At 38.7% G+C, this 21632-nt stretch overlaps 2 protein-coding genes across 4 annotated transcripts; both read right to left on the minus strand.

Annotated features, from left to right (window-relative positions):
• Positions 1–8756: 8756 nt before the first annotated feature.
• Positions 8757–10322, minus strand: LOC137955115 (WUSCHEL-related homeobox 11-like). Its single transcript, XM_068801985.1, has 2 exons — positions 9767–10322; positions 8757–9004 (listed from the first exon to the last, which is right to left on the minus strand). The coding sequence occupies exons 1-2, from the start codon at positions 10320–10322 to the stop codon at positions 8757–8759; spliced, it is 804 nt and encodes a 267-aa protein (XP_068658086.1).
• Positions 10323–14645: 4323 nt separating this feature from the next.
• On the minus strand, positions 14646–21559 carry LOC137955825 (phospholipid-transporting ATPase 1-like). Of its 3 annotated transcripts, XM_068802985.1 has the most exons (9): positions 21322–21559; positions 19048–20931; positions 18642–18948; positions 17652–18357; positions 17429–17552; positions 16851–17070; positions 15809–16038; positions 15565–15706; positions 14646–15077 (listed from the first exon to the last, which is right to left on the minus strand). In XM_068802985.1, the coding sequence occupies exons 2-9, from the start codon at positions 20612–20614 to the stop codon at positions 14849–14851; spliced, it is 3525 nt and encodes a 1174-aa protein (XP_068659086.1). In that variant the 5' UTR covers positions 20615–20931; positions 21322–21559; the 3' UTR covers positions 14646–14848. The 3 variants fall into 3 exon arrangements, with proteins under 3 accessions (XP_068659086.1, XP_068659083.1, XP_068659084.1); XM_068802982.1 differs by having other exon boundaries at positions 15565–16038; XM_068802983.1 differs by having other exon boundaries at positions 15565–16038; positions 21484–21546.
• Between the last annotated feature and the right edge of the window lie 73 nt (positions 21560–21632).

The raw sequence follows: 21632 nt of genomic DNA on the forward strand, positions 1-21632 counted from the left end.
GACATTGCTCTGCTACCTTTTTATTTACTGAGTATTCTTTTGAAGGATTACTTTACAAAATTGTCTTGTGAAGTAGCAAAGGTGCCTCAGAAAATAAAAAAAATGAGCACCTACTTAGTCTTAATGTCTCAGCCCCAGATAACTCATCAACTGAAAAAACTGCTAGAGATGGCAAATAGTTTTCGTTTCTAATACGCTAGGACAGTTTATGTCACTTTCTTCTTCATGGTGAAATTTTTATTTACATTAGCTAGAAGTGATTGAGGTTGGTAGTTTCTCACTTTCTCACCATTTGAATTTAAGGTAAGCTCCATCCAGGCTTTCATTGTTTTTATTTATTTATAGTATAAACACATATTACCATTTAGTTGAAGAGGACAGAAGAACCATTTTTTCTTTTCTTCTTGAATTAATTTTAGAAACAAGTTCGGCAGACAATTCGTAACAAAGGATGGACAGTGCTATAAATGAGCCTGAGAATTACTCTCTCCCTCCCTTGTTCATACCACCTAGACTAGGAACCATATGTGTTTTACTGATGTTGCACCTCCTGAATCCGAAAGCCATGGAAGTGATTTAAGCGGTTGCGTTTACTGTAAAACTAATCTTGATGAAGTCGGATTGCAAGATCCCTTTAGTATTTACTGTTCCTGCAGTAATTGACCAAACAATACATGAGTCAGAATCAATACCACTCTCGTTTGTTGAAACTACAGCATCTTGGAAGATGATTTTTAACACGAAGCTCATGTATGGGTGAGGCAGTGTCTATCATTCATTCTCTTCAGTGAAGGCAGAGGGGAAATGGTCCAATCCGTAGCAATTTGATGATTACACTCCCATCACAAATGTTTTTCTTTGCCCCTCTTAATCTGATTAGAAATGTTGAATAAAATGCTTTGGAATTGCTTCCTTGTTCAAGAATCCAATTTAAAGTGTTTAGTGGAGTTGGGTTTTTGGCGATGCTGTCAATCTATGGGTGGGATTCGGCCGATAGAAGTACATCAGATAATCAGAGGCCCTTCAAGATTGAATCCACTACAAGCTTGGAAGCTGCTCCCCTTGCTGGCAGCTTAACTGCGCGAGTGCCATGAGCTACACTTTAAACCATAGAGCTTACCCAACTTTCTAATTCATGCCATTGCTTGCTACTATTGACAACTAAATTGTTTTCAAGTCGAGCTATGTTTTGAAATGAATGTTACCCTATGAACGCAGATTATCTCATATTCAAGTAGCAAGATGAATAACTCGGGAAACTTAAGAAACCACCCAGGCATTAGTTGTTGTGATTAAACTGGAACTTCCTTCAATACTTGTTTGAAGAGATAAAATAACTTTCTTGTGCATCGAAAATTGGAAGAACTAATAGGAATTATAAGAACTATATTTCCTCTACAAAGCTAGCATCTTAGCATTTCTAATGATTTATAATCATTTTCTCACTATTTTGACTTTACCCTTGGCTAACACACCTCATTAAAGGGAAATTTATAACATAATTATGTACATATGTTGTTAGCCTATGACTTTGGTCCCAAACAGCTACTATTGGCAATTCTCACCGTCTCATAAAAAAAGAAAGACAAATTTTCTCCAGTATGATGAGTCTCTTGTTGCTCTTAAATGTTATTATTGGATACACATTTGATACATATTTAAAATTACAATATCTATTTTTTATGCAATTTCAATTCATATGAATAAAATAATTGAGCATTCACATATAGTTGTATCCTGTGCATATTATGTTAAATTTTCAATTATGAAAATTTTATTTAGGTTTTATGCATATTTTCAGTTGACCTAAATATAAAAAATTAATAATTTGACCTTAATTTTAGTCAATTATTTTTATGTCATATTTTTTGTATACATTTGAATAATTTAGTAATTGCTATAACATTCTCAATTAAACAAATGTCTAGTGACATTAAGTTTAGTCACATAAAGTTAATGACATAAAAAATTGTGATTAATCATAGAGATATAATTATTTAGCCTTACAGGGTAAATGTATATTTAAGTGATTAATCAGGATGGGAAAAAAAATTCTAGTTGCCTACAGGCCTAGAATATTCCTCTACAAATAAATTTCTGGGTCCCATCATAAAGAGACATAAATCACATATGTGTTATAATCTAAGCATACAGAAAATATTATAATGGCACGTTGATTTATTTGTTTGCATTATTTACATGGGTAAATATTCAAAAAAATTAGTTGCATTACATGTTAAGTAAGTTAGTTATCTATTTTTTGCATCTCTTCAAACTTTGTCTGTCCCAAACTTTGATTCCTCTATTATTCCCCTAAATGGTGAATATTATGGAAGGTACACTGAAAGAGGACAATTGTCTGGTCCTTTTGCAAGGTTTTTTGAGGAACAAGGTATTGTGCCACAATACATAATGCCTAGCTCACCATCTCAAAACGGTATCGTTGAAAGAAGAAACCAAATACTAATGGCATAATGAGGAGTATGATTAGTAACTCCAATCTCCCATTGTCTTTGTGGAGTAAAGCTCTCAAAACTGCAGTTTATGTACCCAATAGGGTTCCAACCAAGGCGGTTCATAAAACGCCATTCGGGTTATGGAAAAGGTGGAAACCTAGTTTAAGACATGCACATGTTTAGGTTGTCCAGCTGAAGTTCGGATCTACAATCCACATGAGACAAAGTTAGACTCTAGAATAGTCAGTGGACATTTCATTGGCTATGCACAAACATCTATGGGATACAAATTTTATTATCCATTTTATTTTACAAGAATTGTCGAATCTAAGAATGCACGATTCTTTGAGAATGATGAAATTAGTCGGAGTAGCCAACCTCGAAACTTAGTTTTTGAGGAGCATACAAGTTCTCAACCTACTCTTACAACTTTGTATAGATTGGTTATTGTTCATGATAATCATCAGGATTCGATTATTCGAAGTACAACCAATAGTTGAAGAACCATCTCATCATGAGGATACTCTTATAGACCTAGTTACTCAACATTCTCAACCTGAAAATGTTGAAGTACCATTAAGAAGATCTTCAAGAGTTAGAAAATCTGTAATCACTTCAAAGTATGAAGTATACCGTCAAGAGTCTAACATGGACATTTGTGCTGAAGATGATCTTATTATGTTTTAATAGGCCATGTTAGGATATAAATCCACATTATGGAATGATGCCATGAAGAAATAGTTGGATTCCATAGCTAAAAGTTAAGTTTGGATATTGTTAAATTACCTAAAGGGAAGGCCATTGGCTATAAATGGGTTTTTTAAAACCAAAAAAAACTCTTTAGGTAATATTAAAATATATAAGGCAAGACTTATAGCCAAAGGATTTACTCAACAAGAAAGAATTGATTATCACGATACCTTCTCTCCTGTTTCAAAGAAGGATTTATTTCGAATAATCATGACAGTAGTAGCTCATTTTGATATGGAATTACATCAAATGGATGTGAAAACGGTTTTCTTCAATGCAGACCTAGAAGAAGAGGTTTACATGAAACAACCTAATGGTTTCATTTAAGAGGGGAATGATCACTTGGTTTATAGGCTTAAAAATTTTATATATAGACCAAAACAAACAGTTCGTCAATGGTATTTAAAATTTCATGATGTTATTTCATCATTTGGTTTTACAGAGAATATCATGGATCAATATATATATACCATAAGGTCAATGGGAGCAAAATAATTTTCTTAGTCCTATATTTACTTCATAATGTCAAGCGATTTCTCTCGATGAAATTTGATATGAAAGATATGGGCGAAACTTCTTACATCATAGGCATAAAAATTGATAGAGACAGATCCCAAGGAACATTAGGATTGTTTCAAGAAACCTATATCAACAAAATTCTAGAGAGATATCATATAAATAATTGCTCATCTGGTGTTACACCTATTGTGAAAGGTGACAAATTGAGTTTAGAACAAAGTCCACGAAATAATTTAGAGAGGGAACAAATGAAAAACATTTGATATGCTTTCGTAGTTAGCTATTTAATGTATGCTCAGGTTTGCACAAAATCTGACATAGCATATGCGGTGGGAATGTTGGGCATATATTAAAGTAATCCTGGTTTGGACCATTGGAAAGCTGCAAAAAAAATTATACGATACCTTCAGGGGACTAAAGACTACAAGTTTACGTACAGACGATTTGATCATCTAGAAGTGATTGGATATTCAGACTCTGATTTTGCTAGCTTCCTTGATTCGAGAAAGTCGACATCATGATACGTCTTCTTATTAGATGGAAGAGTCATTTCTTGGAGAAGTGCAAAACAATCTTTGATTGCTATTTCTACTATAGAAGCAGAGTTTGTAGCATGTTTTGAAGCGTCATCACAGGCTATATGGTTGAAGAGTTTTATTTCAAGGTTTGAAATTGTTGACACAATTTCTATGCCATTAAGGATTTATTGTGACAATTCCGCAGTAGTGTTTTTGGCCAATAACAATAAGAGCGGAAGTTGTAGTAATCATATTGACATAAAGTTTTAGCTATTCGAGAACATGTCAATGGAAACAAAGTGGGTCTACCACCCGTTGCTTATAAGTGACATGTTAAACATATGAGACTCAGTTCTATTAAGTAATTTATGTCATTGATATTCCCTTTATGTTTGTATCGCAATTTGTCTATTGAATTGGTTGTATACATAAAGTTTAGAGAATGACAATATAAGGTGATCCTGAATGAGCTTTATGAAAGTTCATTCATAAAGAAATGTACCACATAAGGTTCTCATTCAAAGTAAACAGTTGTACGTGGAAGGTAATACTTGTTCTAAAGGACTTATCGCCACGATTCATGTAATTTAATCTTCTTTGTTAGAGTATAAGAATATTATATCTATGGGAAACGTTCTTGAAGATATATCAATAATCAATGATACATATTAAGTATGTGCATGGGTCAAGTGGGAGAATGTTAGACGGTTGACGAACCGTCACCTCATTGTGACCCGTCGTCGTTTGGTATTTCCCCTTCCTGGGTAGTCACAGGTTGTAACTGGCAACAATTACAACCTCTCACCATCCTATCGATTGGTGGTCTCCTTTGATGGAAAGGAGGACTATAAGAATGGATCTAGTCTAGTAGAGGCAAGCCTGAATGTTGCCATCGATGAGCCTTTGCGATAGACGAGACGCTTTGTTTGCCGAAACTTGAAGCCATGTCTTGAGGTACGTTTTCAGTTCATCAATTTCATATATGTTTTTAGAAGTTCATATGGTTAAACTTAGTCACTCTACTCTTCGTCAAGACTCTCATTTCAAAAAATGTCGCTAACATCGGGGAAGGAAGATGAGTGGTAGAGGAGGGAAATACATGCAAAGAAAAACATAAGGAAAAAGCGGTACAAAGAAACTTACCTGTTCGGTTGTTCCTTTGACAATGGCCAATACTGACGATCGGCGATTAACAGGAGATTGCAACGAAGAGGACGAGAAAGATAATCAAAGAAATTAGGCAGAAGGTTGAATGTTGGGGAAAAATTGAGGTCTGGAAGTGGGAGATACTAGAGCTACATAATGAAAGTTGAGACTATTTTGGGGGGGGGGGTTAGTGCACTTTGTAAGTGCAGGGGGAAAGTGGGAGGGAAAGTGAAGTACTTTCCCTCATGAAAGTGAGGGAAAATGAAGTACTTGTTTGTGTTAGTGTGCGCAATGGAAAGTGAAGTACTTGTTTGTGTTAGTGTGCGCAGTGTAAAGTATTTATTTGTGTTAGTATGTGCAATGGAAAGTGTGGTGTAAAGTGCAGATAGATTATTTATTAAATAAAATATTTTGATATATCTGACTTTCAAAAAATTAAATTAATATTATTTAATAATAAAATATATTAAATATAAAAATTAAGCAAATGCTTACTTTTATATTATTAAAATTGTAATAAAATTTTAATTTTGTAATATCTAAATATAAAATAATTATACAAACATCGTACTACATAAATATAGTAATAATACAAATATAACTCAATCACTTATTTAATATAAAAAATTACTATTGTACATACAAAAATACGACACAAAAAATATTTATCAAATTAGGGTAGGGAAACACGGTGGATCGAGGTCCATTTTTTAGCCTTTTTTTGTCAAATTAAAAGTTGGAGTTTGAGGTTAAGGGTTCATGGTAGAGTTGAGTTCTTAAAAATATGGTTAGAGGGAATGAGGCAAGAACGGAGTTGAGGGAAAGGAAATGGTGTGGAAAAAACCTTGGTTTTGAAGTCGAGGCTCGAGGTTAGGTTGAGTGTTTAGAAACTCCACTTGACCCAAACATTAAACAAAGCTAAAACTATTTTAAAAGGAACGAAAGAAAATAAAAATAAATTATTAGTTTTAATTATATTTTATAATTAAAAAATAAAATTAGGAAGTAATTAAATACTAAGTATTGCATAATGAAAAAGTCCAAAATATGAATATAAAATCAAAAAACAGAAAAAAGAGATTATACAAAAAAATAAAACAAAACATAAATAATAACAATGGTTATTTAAAAGGAAAAATTAATAATAGTAATTATAGCGTGCCTTGCTTTGAGTTATTGTAGCTCGTCTTCCTCGCTCAGCGAGTGGAAAGATGAATAACAAGGGGTCAACATCCTAACAAAAAAAGAAAGAAAATGAAAAAAAAAAAAAAACTCAACAAGGAATTAAAAGCAAAAGCAAAAGCAAGACCAAGAAAAACACAAAACAAAGAAGATAAAATAGAAGACTGACAAGAATACCGTTAAGAGGACAACGGAAGTTGTAGAGAGGGGAGAAAAGTCACTGAAAGGTCGCGAGCAAGAGAGGAGTTGAATTTTTTTCTCCAAAACCCTTTTGTTTGATAGGCCTCCCGACAAGCCGATGTAATTGATGGAGGAAAAATGAATTGAGAGCTTGACCCCTCTGAATTCACTTTCCCTCGCATTATGCCTAAAACAGGGGAAAGTATATTACATTTGTAATTTACCCAGCGTAAATGACATACATTTCACTTAGAGGACACTAACGGGTTTTAACATATTTTACCCAACGTAAGTGACATACATTTCACTTACAGAGGACACTAACAGGGCCTTTTAAGTGCATTTTAGTTAAACTATGAGAGAACCGAACCTGCTGGGGAACTTTCAAACTGAACCACCTAATTATCAAGCTCGAGTTGTTTTGCTTAACAAGCTTTATCCCTGGCTCAAATTTGATCCGAGATCGAAAATATTGAGCTGAACTGAACCCAGAGGAGCCAAGCTCAAGCTACTCTCAAACCAGCTCCTAATTGTAACTTTCTATTTCCACCCCTAGTTGTCATCTTTGCAAATGATTCATTATCCAGGTTGCTCGTCAGCTGCCCGTGCTTGAGGTGCATCTGCAAATGAGGGCCTTGCATTTTGTTCATTCCCAACAAAGTTCTAGATGCCAAAATCTGCCTAATTAAGTTGTTCGGTGGACTAAAATGACAGTGGCAACTGATCTCTGCCCCCATTGTTATCTAATTAAATCTGTATTAGCTTACTCGCTCTCATCCCACATGATCCGTTTCTACTGAGGTGGACTCACAAAATTGAAATAAAATAAATAAGTCACTGCAATAAACATCCGTCCTCTTTGGATTGGACACAAAGCCGGTGGAAGAAGCCAAGTTCTGGATCCATGCATCGATTTCAAGAGAAAAAAAAATACCTGAGAGCCTCCATGGAGAATCAAGATATCGATGATGGGTTGCATGACTTTGAAGGATAACATGTCTTCCCATAAATGGTTGGCCCTTTTCATTTCCAAGAAATACCCATGAAAATGTCCATGCATTAACATGCATTACACCTCGGTTTGTATAAAATATGAATAATTTTTTCACTAGATTCCGTTCATCTCTTCCACCAGAGTGCAAAACTGCAAAGACACGCCTGGCACTCTTTTTTTTCCCCCGATTTTTTAACCTCTCAGAGGTTTTTATGAACTGTAAAACCAAAATGAAATGCTTAGAGCAGTGGCTTAAAAGTTAAAACTGTGGACTCCAAGGAAGAAAGTCCATTCACCTTCCTGGTATAAAAATCATCAGAACATACGAGGAAAGCTTTCTCGTGTTGTCAGTGCAAATTCGGGTGGCTTTCCATTTTTGTGGATCTTGAAACCTGCAAATTAAAAATAAATAAAAATCAGTGATCAGATGTGACAGTTTTTACGAATCTAACGAGACTTTAGAGAATTTTCCAAGACCCACAGCGTAGCTCAAAGAAATCTCAAGGAGAGCTCTGTTAGAGCTTAGAGAGCCCTGAAAAACTAGGAAAGTTCAATTTGTCGAGTTATCTGGATACCCAAGGTGATGGTAGTTGGTACTGACTGAATTTTCAGAAAATTCATATGCACATGGGGAAGATGATAAAGGAATGTCAAATGGCAATGATTAAACCCCAGTAATTAAACTTCTTCTGCAAAAGAAGTCTTTGGGTCTCATAGATTCGATCGCTTTTTCCCTTACTAGAGGACAAACCTACTGAAACTTTGGGTTCCAGAAGAAAAAGTCGAAAGACATGTTTTCAGCAAAATTCCCACAGTTAAACGATGGAGAAATGGGCTCAGAGTAGCCAATACCAGTGTTTAAGTTCCGTAGACATTGTAGAGAATCTTAATCAGCAACAGATAAATCCGAAACCCAAATGTTCTTTCCTGCTTGTCCACGCACCTTTTTTCGGTGAAAAAAGAACCCAAGCTCAAAAGGAGCGCAGAGAACAATCACAAAAATGAAGGACTTTAATTTAGAATAACACCAGAAAACAATCTCCGAGTCCTTTGGGTAAGAGTAATATTATGAAAAGAGCTATTTACCAGGAAATAGTTTTCTCCAAACTGCAAGCCTTGTAAGGAAATACCGAACTCATTGACAGGAACGGGCTCTCCGGAAGAATGAACTAACATCACATCTTGGCCAAACATAGAAATGTCAAGGGGCCCTCTAGGAACCTCAGATGGAGCTCCATTGATAAAAACAGTGATTAATCCTGGAATCATGTCATAAAATTGGGAGTGTTGTTAGGTTCAATACGAATTTTGTTCGAACGTGCGGATTTTGTTTTCGTCTATAATCTAGAGCATAATATGCATCCGAAAAGAAGAATACACAGCTAAATTTCATCTTTACTGAGTAACAATATGGCAAGGATGAGAAAGGAATGGCAATACGAAAAATGCAGGAACCGGAACTGGAGAAATATTACATCAAATTTTCCATAAAAAAAAACAAGTCTATTACACGAAAGAGAAATTTTTACTGCGCCTGTGTCAGGCAAAGGATGAAAGAGAAAAAAACGCATAGATTCAGTCGATGATTCTGATGCAAATACAACACAGAATTTGAGAGCTTCAAAAAATTCTAGAACCGCCATTTTCAATGAGATTCTTAAAGTACGACTGCATCTTACTGAAGTATTTTTGCCTATGAACCAAATGCAAGGTTTGAATCCAAAACCACGCCCAACAACTCACTCAGAAAAGCGGTATTTTTTCCAGTAGAGAAATGTAGTCGAAAATCAAGAAAAACAAAGCAACTAGGCCCTCGAGGTTGCCTCAGTTTAGGTTTGAAACAGGCCCAACAAAATGAGCATATTAAGCTTGACGGGACTGTTATCAGACTTAAAAATTGAAGCACAGACGCAACTTTTGACCATGCGAAGCAATTAATGCCATCTGTATGATTTGTCAAGACATCATGCTGTTTCAAGGCATATCCCTATAAATATGATAGTACTCGGCCATAGGCTCACCTGGTTGATAGTGCAAGTTTGAACTATCGCCAGCCCACATCATGGATGGAACTATTGGGTTCTGCTCAATCTTGGAGAAATCCATTTGCGGCGGAACGGAGAAGAGTTCATTCGCACTTCCATCACCGCCAATAACACCCCCAGACGCGGCGGAAGGAGAAGGAATATAGCAAGAGGATGATCCAGGAGAAGCGAGAGAATTAGCAGTAGTGGCGGAAGGAAAAGTGGGATCGTATCGAATTACACCAGCAGGGGGGCGAACTGCATGTGGGTCAGCTGCCTTCGCCGCCTGAATCTGCCGCTGCCGGCGGCGAGATCTGGACCGCCGGTTCTGAAACCAATAGAAGACATTTGCATCGCCGACGGTGCCAAACCTCTCGAGGAGCTTCCTTATTCTCACGGTTTCATCTTTTGGTGGGTTGACCATGCCGCTGTTGAAGATTGTCTCTAATATGAGGATTTGCTCAGGCTTCGGTGTCCACCGTGATCTCACTGGCTCGGTCCTCTCTCCACTTTGGTTCGAGCTCTGAGTGGCTTGGGCCTGCTCTTCTTCCATGATTCGTTTCTTTTTCCGTCTTTCCTTTGCTTCTCCAACCCGTTTGCGTAGAAAGACTGAAAACGAAAGAAGAGAAGGAATGACAAAAGAGATGATAAAAGAGGGGCCTAAGACGAGAGGCGAAGGAGAACAAAGCAGACACCGGACAACGAAGACAGGCGCAGTTCCCAGTCTCCGACTCGCTTCGTGGGTATTTAAAAGGGCGAGGGCGGAAGGAATGTCCAAAAGAGACAACCGAAATTACCAGACTATCCCCGGTAAAATCCACCCCGTCTTAAGACACATGAAGAGCTAAACAGTGGGGACTTGTATTCCCGATGAGCAAAGCCGTCAAGGAATCATGGCAGAAACGCGGCGGCTACAGTAAGAGGCGGCACCGACTCTGAACGTCGGTTTAGGCCCGCTAATCCACCACGGACGATTCAATTCAGGTTGGCTTATGCTGAATTGCCGATCTCTCTGTCTTAACGACTAAGACAATCACAGAGGGGCAATTCAACAAACACGTCTATGCAATATTTTCTCAGAAGCCTCATTTCAAAATTCTCAATCTGCATGCCTTTGAAACGACGTGAAACCATTAGGGTTCATACAACGTCGACTCTTTAGAAACTACATGGTCAGTAAAGGGGTTGAAGGATAGAAGATCACCAGTAAGTAAAAATGGGCCTTGTGAAGGCTAGCTCGGGAGATGGGTCCATCTGTAAGTCGCAAAACGTATTTGAAAATGAGGATCATTCAAGAGGTGGTCAAAGAAACTCAATCCTAGTTGACGTCATCGGGAGAGACGAGCTTACATCTGTCATCGGAAGAGCTACATCTGCCTTACCGACTCTGGCTTTTCTTTCCTTACCCAAAAAGAAAAAGACCCTCATTTTTCTTTGATGCTAAGGAATCCTGGTTCTTGTTTCTTCTGTGTTCGTCTGTCCTCTAGTGGCTTTTCTTTGGACGACATTCTGACGATAAATATCAAATGTAAACTGTCCGTCCTGTGGGCGCAGAGTTGGCTGCCATTAACCGAGAAGACACTGTAGTGGTGGCGGCTTCCATGGAAGAAGACGAGAAGCAAAAATGGTTCAGTTGGTATGCTTTGTTCATGCACATGAATTACGGGATTCACTGGCTTTGTTTTGTTGTTGCCAAATTGAAGACTCATTTAATTTACTTGCATTGGTCAACCTCGTTTCGGTAGTTTTGCTTGCAATTCATTATTAATGTTCTCTAATAATCCTCGGGAAAAATTATAGAGACATGAAATCGTGAGCATTAAATCTCAAAGTTTCTTTCTGTACAAGGCCTTTCGATCTGTTAAAAGACTCTTTAAAATCTCAAACCGTGCTTCTCACCTGCACCACTACTGTTCCCTTGAGTCCCTCTGGTGAAAGGTGGGTCAGGGCTCCATTCGTGCACAGGTGATCCGATGCCTTTGACAGTGTGGTTAGTAGCTAAGATGAAACTTGTCATATGCCTATGATATGAGCAGTTTAAAAAGACTGAATGACATGTGTCACTTCCCCAGCCTTTGTCGACAGAAAGTAACATGTATTTTTTGATAAATGAACTGAAGCAAATGGAAAGACAAATTGCAGACAGAAATCAAATCTCCCATTATCTTTCCGATTCTTTTATTCAACCAAGAGGGATCCATCTCTACTCTGCTCACGAATTAGAGAAAGCGAGAATATTGACAGTGCTCGAGGTTCCAAGCCAATTCTTTAATATTAGTTAAAAATCGTTAACAGCATCCTATAGATTAGAGTCAATGTAATCGAAGTTTTGCCAACCTTTTTAAATCCTTTCATGAAAAGCCCCCAAAAATAATTTTAAAAGTCGGTCCGAGTTACTTTGACTCACTCTGCTTAACTTGATCAGTTCCAATAATTCCACCTAAGTTTAAAATTTGGTTAAGAATAAGTTTAGATTTGCTGGCCTGATTATGCAAACTAGCAGATTGCAGAGGTACAGCGTGCTTCCCTCCTTCCCTTTTTTTACTTCCATAAGAGCTCTTGTCATCGATAAGAAATGGAAAAGGTCATCCTCCCCCGCCTTCCCTAGCAATGATTCAGGCAAAGAGGAGGAAGAGAAAGGGCTCTTTTCTTCTTTGGCAGAGCTTGTTGGCCCTTTCCCTTCCAATGTTGACGGCGGAGCTCCCATTGGACAAAGAAAAAAGGGGGCAATAGAGGGCTTGCTTCCCAAGTTCAGAGCATACTGCATTATGGGCACCACGTATGCTTCATGTATTGGGTGGATTACGGGACTTGTTAGTCCATCCTGACGATCTAAACTCCTTTAAAACTATGGCAGTCCGTGTTAAGAGGAAAAAGTGAGCCGAGTTCATGAGTTTGGTTGTTTTTAGTAGTTTTTTTTGCCTTTAAAATGAAGCTTAAGACTTACTATAATGGTGAACTCGGTCTTTTAAAATTTAAACTTTAAACCCTTCTTTAATGATGATCTCACTAAGTTTTCTGAATAAAGGGTATGCTTTTTAAGTTTCCAGATTATAATATTCTTGGCTTCCAACATTTAACATACAGAAGTCGATGGTTTGCTCAGTTACTACGGCCCTTTTTGTTACTTAAAATCTTTCGTTTCACTGGGCTTAATCTTTCTGCCTTCTGAAACTAGAATCAAGTAGTGCTGGGCTGTACTGTACCGTTTGTCCTGAAACCAGCTGCCGGTCTCGAAGCTTCTGTCATCGAAACTAATAATCTAATATCGAAAGCTTTTCCGCTTACGAGATTTTATCGATATTAATCACACTCTCACGTGCCTATTTATTTTAATTCGTCCCTTCTCTTTACGTTTATCATCACTGTCTGTGTTCAAAACAGGGACGAGAAACAGTTTTTGATCTCCCGAGTAATGATTGTTTTCCAATATGATTATGGCAGAGGTGAAAAAATGCATACTTTACGACACATATTCCAATTATGATGGAGATAGAAATAAAAGTCTCCTGGCGACGCGGTAGGCACTGCAAATGATGCAGTCACATTCTGATCTTTCCTGAGATATATTTTGATTCGCCTGAATCTGGCTCACCGAGACTTGTTGGGTCTTCTGGGTTGTCCACCTCGAACATATCTTGATGAAAAACCCTCTGCGATGCGGTGGGTCCTTTTCAAGGTCGATTTTTTTCTTTATTTTCCTTTCCATTCAGTGTTTCTTTTTGCTGTTTATTCGGTGCACTTATGATCTGCCTGTTGCATGCAGTAAAGACCAGGAAGAGATGATGCATGTGATGCAGCTTCCCAGCCAGAGTAGGTCGGTGACTTTGAATAAGATCAGAAACCAGAGATGTTCCTCTTGTTTGTCATTTAAAACTGCGGCTTCGTATCATTCAAAAAAAAAACAAAAGACGCAGCTTCGTTAGTTTGGTTAGGCAGGTCACCCTTTCTCTATGCTGGAGGAGATGTCTTTTACTCTCTCTCTCTCTCTCTCTCTTTCTCGGGTTTTAGACAATTCCCATAAATGGCAAAAGAAGCCCCGGGGCTGGGACCGGGAGATGAAGAGCATTTTAGGAGCAGACGTCGGCATAATCGTGGTGACGATGGCTTCTATGTTCAGTTGGGCGGTCAAAAGCGGGAACTGAGTGCTGGATACATGCATGCTTTTGAGAATCAAATACGTTGTTTTTTCCACAAAACGAACAATGGAGTTCAAATCCAGCCGACTTCTGTAATCAGTATATATATGAGATGGGGATAGGGCCATGCCCCTGAAGAGTGACGACGATAGGAGAATTCTAGCGTCACGCGGTAGCATGTTGAGACCCGGGAGAGAAGGAAGAACTACAAAGTTGCAGTAAATCAAACAGCCGGGCATTCTGATGGACAAAATAATAATAACAATAATAAATCAAATTCTCAAGAAAAAGCAAAATTTTGGAATGGGATTGGAGCTCGCTGTCTTGTAGAATCAGGTTAATTACTCCTGAACGACTTCACTTGAAGTTTGTAGGTTTAAGGTAGGCAGATCATTTTATTGTTGAACCATTCTTTGGGTAGATGCATATAGAATTAACAAAGATTTAGGATCCTAATTACCAAATTAAGAGGTTCAAGTCCTCTTACCCTATATAACCCACAGTGGTGTAGTCAAAAGCAGGGGGAGGGCCACGGTGAAATTAAAAATTCTCTTTATCTTCAAGTGGGTGACGCAAATCTTTCACTGCTTCGGCTTCAGAACTCCATTGTTTTTTGAGGTATTCACTTTTTGTGTAAAGAGATCAAACTGTTTTTACAAGTCCAGTAATGGACTGTCAAGTACAGTAAAAGAACAGCAGGGTTATATGAGATCATTCATTCCTGCAGAAATCGCCCATCCCCTTCTAATAATTTTAACAGAACAAACAAATGTTACATACATCTGCAAATATTACAAAGCTATCCTTCGGATAGTAGAGAAAGAATTTTCTCGCAACCTGGTGAGATACCAGATGCAGAGCTCAAATAATAAGCAACTATACCCACAAAAAAAAAAATTAATAATAACAAGAATAAGGCAATAATGATACAAGAACAAAATCACTGTGCTGTCTCATGTGTGGTCCCTCTTACAGGGTTCATTTCTACTTCTACTGTTGCAAAATCTCTGGAAGCAACGGACTTCTCAGCTTCTCTGGCAATTTGAACGTCATCAGGGATTAAATGTTGAACAAAGACCTTGACAAAAAATCTGGGTATCAACGCTGTCACTAGGATTGCAAGAAAGCACAACCAAAATCCTCCGGTACCTAGACTGTGGATGATGGCCCTGGAAGAAAAGGGGGAAAACGTTAAAGAGCTACCACGCAATGAAATTAATCTGCATATGAAAGTCTGTGCATGCAAATACACAAGCATTGTTTTCTAAATCCATCTCAGAAAATCAGTGTGCAGATTTGCACTTTTATTCAGCATAGATCTGCCATTTCGGATTCTCAAAAGAGTCAGAAGTATGTTAAGCACCAATGGTGCCAACAGTCTGAAATCCAGAATGCAACCGGCGAACAAAAATTTGTCTGAGTCACATATATGTTAATCACCAATGGTGTTAAACCAGGACAACAAAAACTAGTCCGAGTCACTGGCAAGGAAGAAGTCGGATATGATGTTTATGTAAACCCTCACAAGCTACAATGCTGTAAGGGATGTAAACACATAACATTTCAAATTAAAACAAACCACACATGTTCATTATAATGAGGGATACATGCAAAGGAAGCATGAAAATAGATAAATAGAAAGAACAAAGGAATTACCAGTAACCAGGTAACGAAGGTATGGCATCAATAATAATGACACAAATGAACGTCACAATTATAGAACCCCATATAACTGCATGTGCAATCCATGTCCACCGGATCACGTCCATAGCCAAGTGTAGATTAACAAGTACTACCACTGCAAAAGTCCATAAATTTCCTATACTTGAGCCATCTATGCTTGAGCCATTACTGGTACAATACCGAAATCCAATGTAGGGTATATAGAAGATAACTAAACTTTGCCATACGGTATCCAGCATTGTGAGCCAAAATAGTTTTGTGTTGTAACACTCTTGTCTGTGCCCTCCTCCATATAGCTGAGGATGCTTCATAAGAGTCCTTCTACCCAAGTCTTTGTCCAAAATACCAACAGCTATTGTTGGCAAGGAAGTATAGATGACCGAATATAACACACTACTCCACTCGTTGATTGCAGGTGAAAGGGTGAATGCAGTGTAAAGTACATACCTGCACCAATTAGCACGAAGCTAGGATTAGTTACAGCTCATTGCAGTTGAAACATAGGTGCTGTGTTGCATTCCACTCCCAAGGGAGATTTTTTAAGAAGTACCAAGAAATCCAAGAATGTTAAAAACCTTGAAAGGCCCTCTTTTTAAGATCTAAAGGGAAGATAAGAACAAGTATCATCCTTTTTCCCGAATGATAACAACATTATCATCAGGGCACCCCCCAACCATAGAAGATATCACAACAACCACACGCATACTTGCCATTTGTTTCTGATAGCCATTACGTGACAAGGATGAACTTACACCTTTAAAAAGATATTAAGCAAAATAGGCCCCACATGAAGTAATGTGTGTACATGAAACAGAAGTGCCCTGCTGTTTCAAGGTCATGCAACAGATGAGACGAAATAGCTATATTCAGGGATGACTTCCTCGTTTATGGGATCTCTAAGGGAAAACAACAGCTAGAGGGTGTTTGTAAGATTTGTGATTTTCAGGTAGGTATGAGTGGTAGGCTCCATTTTTGCAAGAGAAATATGTTTACATGAATATTCTAGAGCCTAAAACAGTAACATCGATAAAAGATGGATAAAACAAAATGAACCTCAGCAACAAGGCACTGACAGGATGCCTGTATAAAATCGACTTCTAAAAGCCTGCCAAGTTGCCTCAAGAGTTCACCCAAGTTCAGTCAACTCCAGAGCTACAGTAGTTTAACATGTGACAAATTCTTCAGATGTTCTTTAGACTTTCATAGAAACTGAGAGCAGTTTCAATAAAATGAGACTTGAAGGCCAGACAAACACTTACCAAAAGAGAATAAGCACAAACACAGCATTTCGGTAGAAGTTGTATAATATCATGTAGCCCATACGGTGATAATTCCAGTGGCCATGAACCAACAGCAATGGCACCAAAAATCTGAACTGCCCCATTGCAAAATCTGAAGCCATAACAGCTTGTCTACCTTCTTGGCCGCTGATACCAATTCCTACATCAGCCATTTGGATCATTGAAACATCATTTGCACCTGGATACCACATAACAGAGTATAACAAGTTAGTGACGATGCAAGCATCGGTGATTGTGACACATGTTGGAGGAGACTAAACCCACTTATTGAAGCATGTTAATGGTTCAAAGTCAATAATTTCTCAACCGGACAATGATAGCACTTTAACCAGTTAGATAATAACGGATGGAATACTATGCTTCCTTATGGGGGTTACTTTTTAGATGTTTGACCTTCAAATGGCATGCCCACACAGCCCACACACCAGGGTAATAATGAGATTAAATTTAGGTGCCATAGCCTCTAAACTTTGGCTGTGACGCACAACAAACTAATCTGAGAACCACCAACAAAAGCAAAACAGAAGCAAACATACCATCTCCAATGGCAAGAGTTATGTCTTCCGTCCTGTTCTTTATAAGGGCAACGATTCCAGCTTTTTGCAATGGAGCTACCCGACAACACAAGACTACACCACAACTTGTGGCTAATTGAAATAGCTAGCCATCCAAAAATGAAACAGTTCAGCATATATACAAAACAATCTAAAAAGAATTGATACTGAAATTTTTTCATTAAAAATGTCCAGATCCACTTACCTCCTCTTCCAATTCAGTCTCAAGAATATAGACAAGACTGTTTCCATCAATGATCAAAGCCAATGGTACACGCCTGGTAACCTCATCTCCCATATTTGGTGTGCTGATAGATAATGCTGCAAGTTTCTTAGACATGGCCATTCCGTCCACTAGGCTTTTTCTACAGGATTCCTTCGAATTGCTATTTATGAAAATCTGGGTCATTTCATTTGTAAGGAGCTTCGAAGAATAACCAATTGAAATAGCAGTTTCTTGCTTATCTCCAGTCAAAACCCACACTTTTATCCCAGTTTGCCTAAGAGCTTCTATAGCTTCCGGTACTCCTTGTTGGAGCTTATCTTCGATCCCTGAGGCTCCTAATATAAGAAGACTGCTCTCAATACTAGCTGCAACAGATCGCAATAAGCTTGCCCTTCCCATTAAAGCATTGTTCGCTTTCTCATAGGCTGACTGCCACTGCTCGAACTCATGACCGTCGAGTTCTCTCATGCCAATGACTAATGTTCTGAGACCTAGCGATGAGTAAGTGTGGAGATGGGCCTCAGTTGCACGAATTACATCAGCATTGGAGGATTTATCAATGATGCTAAACATGGAACTATCTGCGCCTTTCACAAATACTTTTACTGATTTATCAGGGCAACCAACTATGACTGACATCCTCTTGCGGTCACTATCAAATTCATGCAGACCCAAAACATCAAACCTGCAATGCCCAGTAAATGGGACCCAAAACACCAACCAGAAGCTTAGTAAATAAGAACTCCCACAGGGTAAAACCCAACTACTGCTAATACAACCACTCCCACACTTATCATTATTAGTCATGTGAGTTTCTTTAATCATGCATCTCAGGAATTTTGACTGACACAGTTTTTCCAACAATATAGAACAATGCCATCAAAAGCCCAAGGCCAATATGAGAACTAGAAGGTACATTTCAACTAATAATGAAAGAAAAAAAGAAAATAATGAGCAGGATTTCCCTACCTCTGTCTGTCTCCAAGAACATCTATAACTATATGCCCTGACGTTCGCTCCACGAGTACAAACCCATAGGAAGCAGCAGCGTAAGCCAAAGCCTGTTCATCAGGAGACTCTCCTTGATAATCTATCAATCTCACGTCCGGATCTTGTGTATCAAGAATTATAGGCACAATGGTATTACAGGCAGCTAGTGCAAGGAAGAAATCATGAGCATATTTTTCTTCATGTATTTCTTTTCCTCCTCTTAACAGCCGAAACAGTTCCTGGTCAGCCTTCACCATCATCTTTGGCTTCAGTAGTTTCCCATCAACTATTTTAGAGAAAAGAACATAGAACCAATAAGTCATCAAAACAAAATTCAAGATTAAAAATAAAATAATTAGGACTGGAAGAAGAAAGGCTCAATTACCTATAACAGGATAATCATCCTTGTCACTGTCCAGAGAAGCTTTCCCACTATTATAATCTACACCCCTAATGCTAGCACACTGAAATTCCATTTTGTTCTCTGTCAAGGTCCCAGTCTTGTCCGAGAAGACATATTTTATCTGCCCAAGGTCCTCGTTTATGTTCAGAGCCCTACATTGAAACCTTGAATTTGAGGCCTCATCAAAAAGGTGGGTATCTCGGATCATGAAGTAGGCTTGCCCGAGTCGAACCAACTCCATAGATATATAAAGCGAGATGGGGATCATGATTTGGAAAACAATAACAGACATCAGGAAAGCAAATAAAATTTCCAACCCCAATCCATAATAGTTGTAATCTTCTTCCTCTTGCTCCGAGAAATCTTTCTTCCTATAATAAGGCGAGAAGTTCAACTCATCTTTGTGGCGCCGGAGCCAAATCCCTGCGCAAGTGGAGACTATTGAACATAATGCAATAAGAAAAAGGGACAAGAGTGTAGTTTCTCGGTTCATTTGAGTCTCCATCCGACTTCTCTTAGATGGTGCCCCAGAACTATTGAGCATTACCTTTGTCTCCTGACCAGCATACACCACAACCCCCACCACCCAGGCAGTGTTCTTAAGTTCACATCCTCGAAGGATTATATTTGAGGGCCCCAGAGACACACGCTTCCCTTCAATTTCCATATTTGCCATGAAACCATATATGTTGCGATTTGGACGCTCACACCTAATCAGCCCTGGACTTCCTTCTTTTTCTGGCATTCTTGAGAGGGTTTCTTGCTTTGCATAGCGAGTCTTCAGATTTGACTCACCGTCTAGATTTATTGTTTGGACATAGGCAACACCAGTTGGATCACTTGTGGAAAGCAAGACCATGTCACAAGGGAGAGTCTCATTTGCAGTAACTTTAATGATCTCTGCAACACGAATTTCTTTCCATTTCTTTAACTGAAACTGACCATTGACCAAGACGGATGCCAGTCTACTGTTCTCAATTCGGTCAGACTTGTGCCTCCTCCAATCTTCATAAGCATCCTTAATTGCTGTAACTGACAGAACAAAAGCTAATGGAAGGATTGAAGCAGCACGTCCAAATACAGCAAGCTGAGGAAGCTGATTTAATATAGCAATTATGAGAAAGTATATGTAGGCTACACGGTGAAACTGCTCAAAGAGATTTCGAGGCAAAAAGGTCAGAACTGAGTACTTGCCAGTGCGAATTGAATTTCCGGCAAACTCAAAATTTTCATTTGTCCTAACAGGATCATTGATATAGATAACTCTTGCATCTTCATCACTTATCTCTCTCTGAGAAGAGAACCCTTCAGAATCTGCCCCTCTTGAACCGTACCGGCGCCGATTTGAAGCCGAGATACCCAAACTCTCTATTGAGTTCCCAGAGGCCGAACTGCCCACATTTGCAGGGCCAAGACCATCAGAGACATCTATAAAATAATGAGTAGAAGGTCTTGATCGCTGAGATGCACTTCTAGTTGAAGATGAATATGGAACCGGGCGTGGATTGGGATCTGAGGCTAAGTTCGCTGAAGCGGCAGCATGATCCATGTGGATAACCTTTGAGGAGATATTTGGATTCAAGTTATCAAGTGGCAAGTCCACTGCAGTCGATATTCAAGGAGAATGGATTAGGAGAGGCCGCTCAGCTACCATCACCTAAAGAGCAGAAACCTCGGCACATGCCCCAAATATCCAAATCTACAAGTCGAAATTAACCTGGAGCTGTTTCAGATTTCAAGAAGCCTATGCCTACACGAACAGCGTCCAATCAATTAGCTCGACACCGGAGGTAACCGAAGAAAAAGCCAGTTGAGTGTTCCTGTTTTCTGTTTGTTTCAGTTGGAAGATACAAGAATAAGCGACACCTGCATAAAGAAAATATGCCCACAACGGAGTTCAGATCTTCTTTCAAAACCCAGTTCAGAGCAAACCAAGTAGCATCGGTACAAGCAAATCAGAAAGTTGCAAGGTCTATCAGGCAAGACAAAGTCAATCAGTTGCAGCTCTTTTCTCTTGCCCAAAACAAAAAACAGCAGACATCACGATGGCTCGGATTTGAGGCTCAAATCCTATTGCCACCAGCAGAATTTGATTAAACTAGCAGTACAACAAGAAAAGAAAAAGACCAATCTTTTTGCTTTTTTCTGTGTGTGAAACACGAAAAATATCAAATATGATGATTACAATGCCGAGATACAAACAAAAGCGAAAAGAAGCAAGGCTTCTTGCTTTGCAGATATCATTCGGAGACTTACTCGTTATGGAGCAACGACAGAGAAAGAGACACAGCAGGTGGCTTCTTGCAACCAATGTGATAGACAAAATGAGAAGAGAGATTTAAGGAAAAGAGAGGAGAAGAGAGAAGGGTTAAAGACAGGGGAGGGCAGAGAACGCGTGAAAGAAGGAGAGAGATATACTATAAGGAACCCATGATCCGAATCGGCATATGTTGGCAGTGTAAATCGACGGGCGGCTGCTTTGAAAAGTTGAAAATTGACATTTGAAGACTTCGTCCTCCCTACTTCGCTGCGACTTCGTCATTGTCAACGACTCCAAACCCCCAGTG

The sequence above is a fragment of the Aristolochia californica genome, unplaced genomic scaffold (genome assembly GCF_029961685.1).
Source record: "Aristolochia californica isolate CCGP_79_NKW_82.1479 unplaced genomic scaffold, dmAriCali1.0.hap1 SCAF_2, whole genome shotgun sequence".
Lineage (NCBI taxonomy): Eukaryota > Viridiplantae > Streptophyta > Magnoliopsida > Piperales > Aristolochiaceae > Aristolochia > Aristolochia californica.

What these genes read in the sequence shown, in the direction of transcription:
- LOC137955115 (XM_068801985.1), bottom strand. Translation starts at nt 10,322, where the DNA reads ATGGAAGAAGAGCAGGCCCAAGCCACTCAGAGCTCGAACCAAAGTGGA. An exon ending in AAACTTGCACTATCAACCAG is followed by an intron (nt 9,005 to 9,766) that starts GTGAGCCTATGG and finishes ACATGATTCCAG; the next exon opens with GATTAATCACTGTTTTTATC.
- LOC137955825 (XM_068802982.1), bottom strand. Translation starts at nt 20,614, where the DNA reads ATGGATCATGCTGCCGCTTCAGCGAACTTAGCCTCAGATCCCAATCCA. An exon ending in GGATGATTATCCTGTTATAG is followed by an intron (nt 18,949 to 19,047) that starts GTAATTGAGCCT and finishes TCTCTAAAATAG; the next exon opens with TTGATGGGAAACTACTGAAG. An exon ending in GTTCTTGGAGACAGACAGAG is followed by an intron (nt 18,358 to 18,641) that starts GTAGGGAAATCC and finishes TGGGCATTGCAG; the next exon opens with GTTTGATGTTTTGGGTCTGC.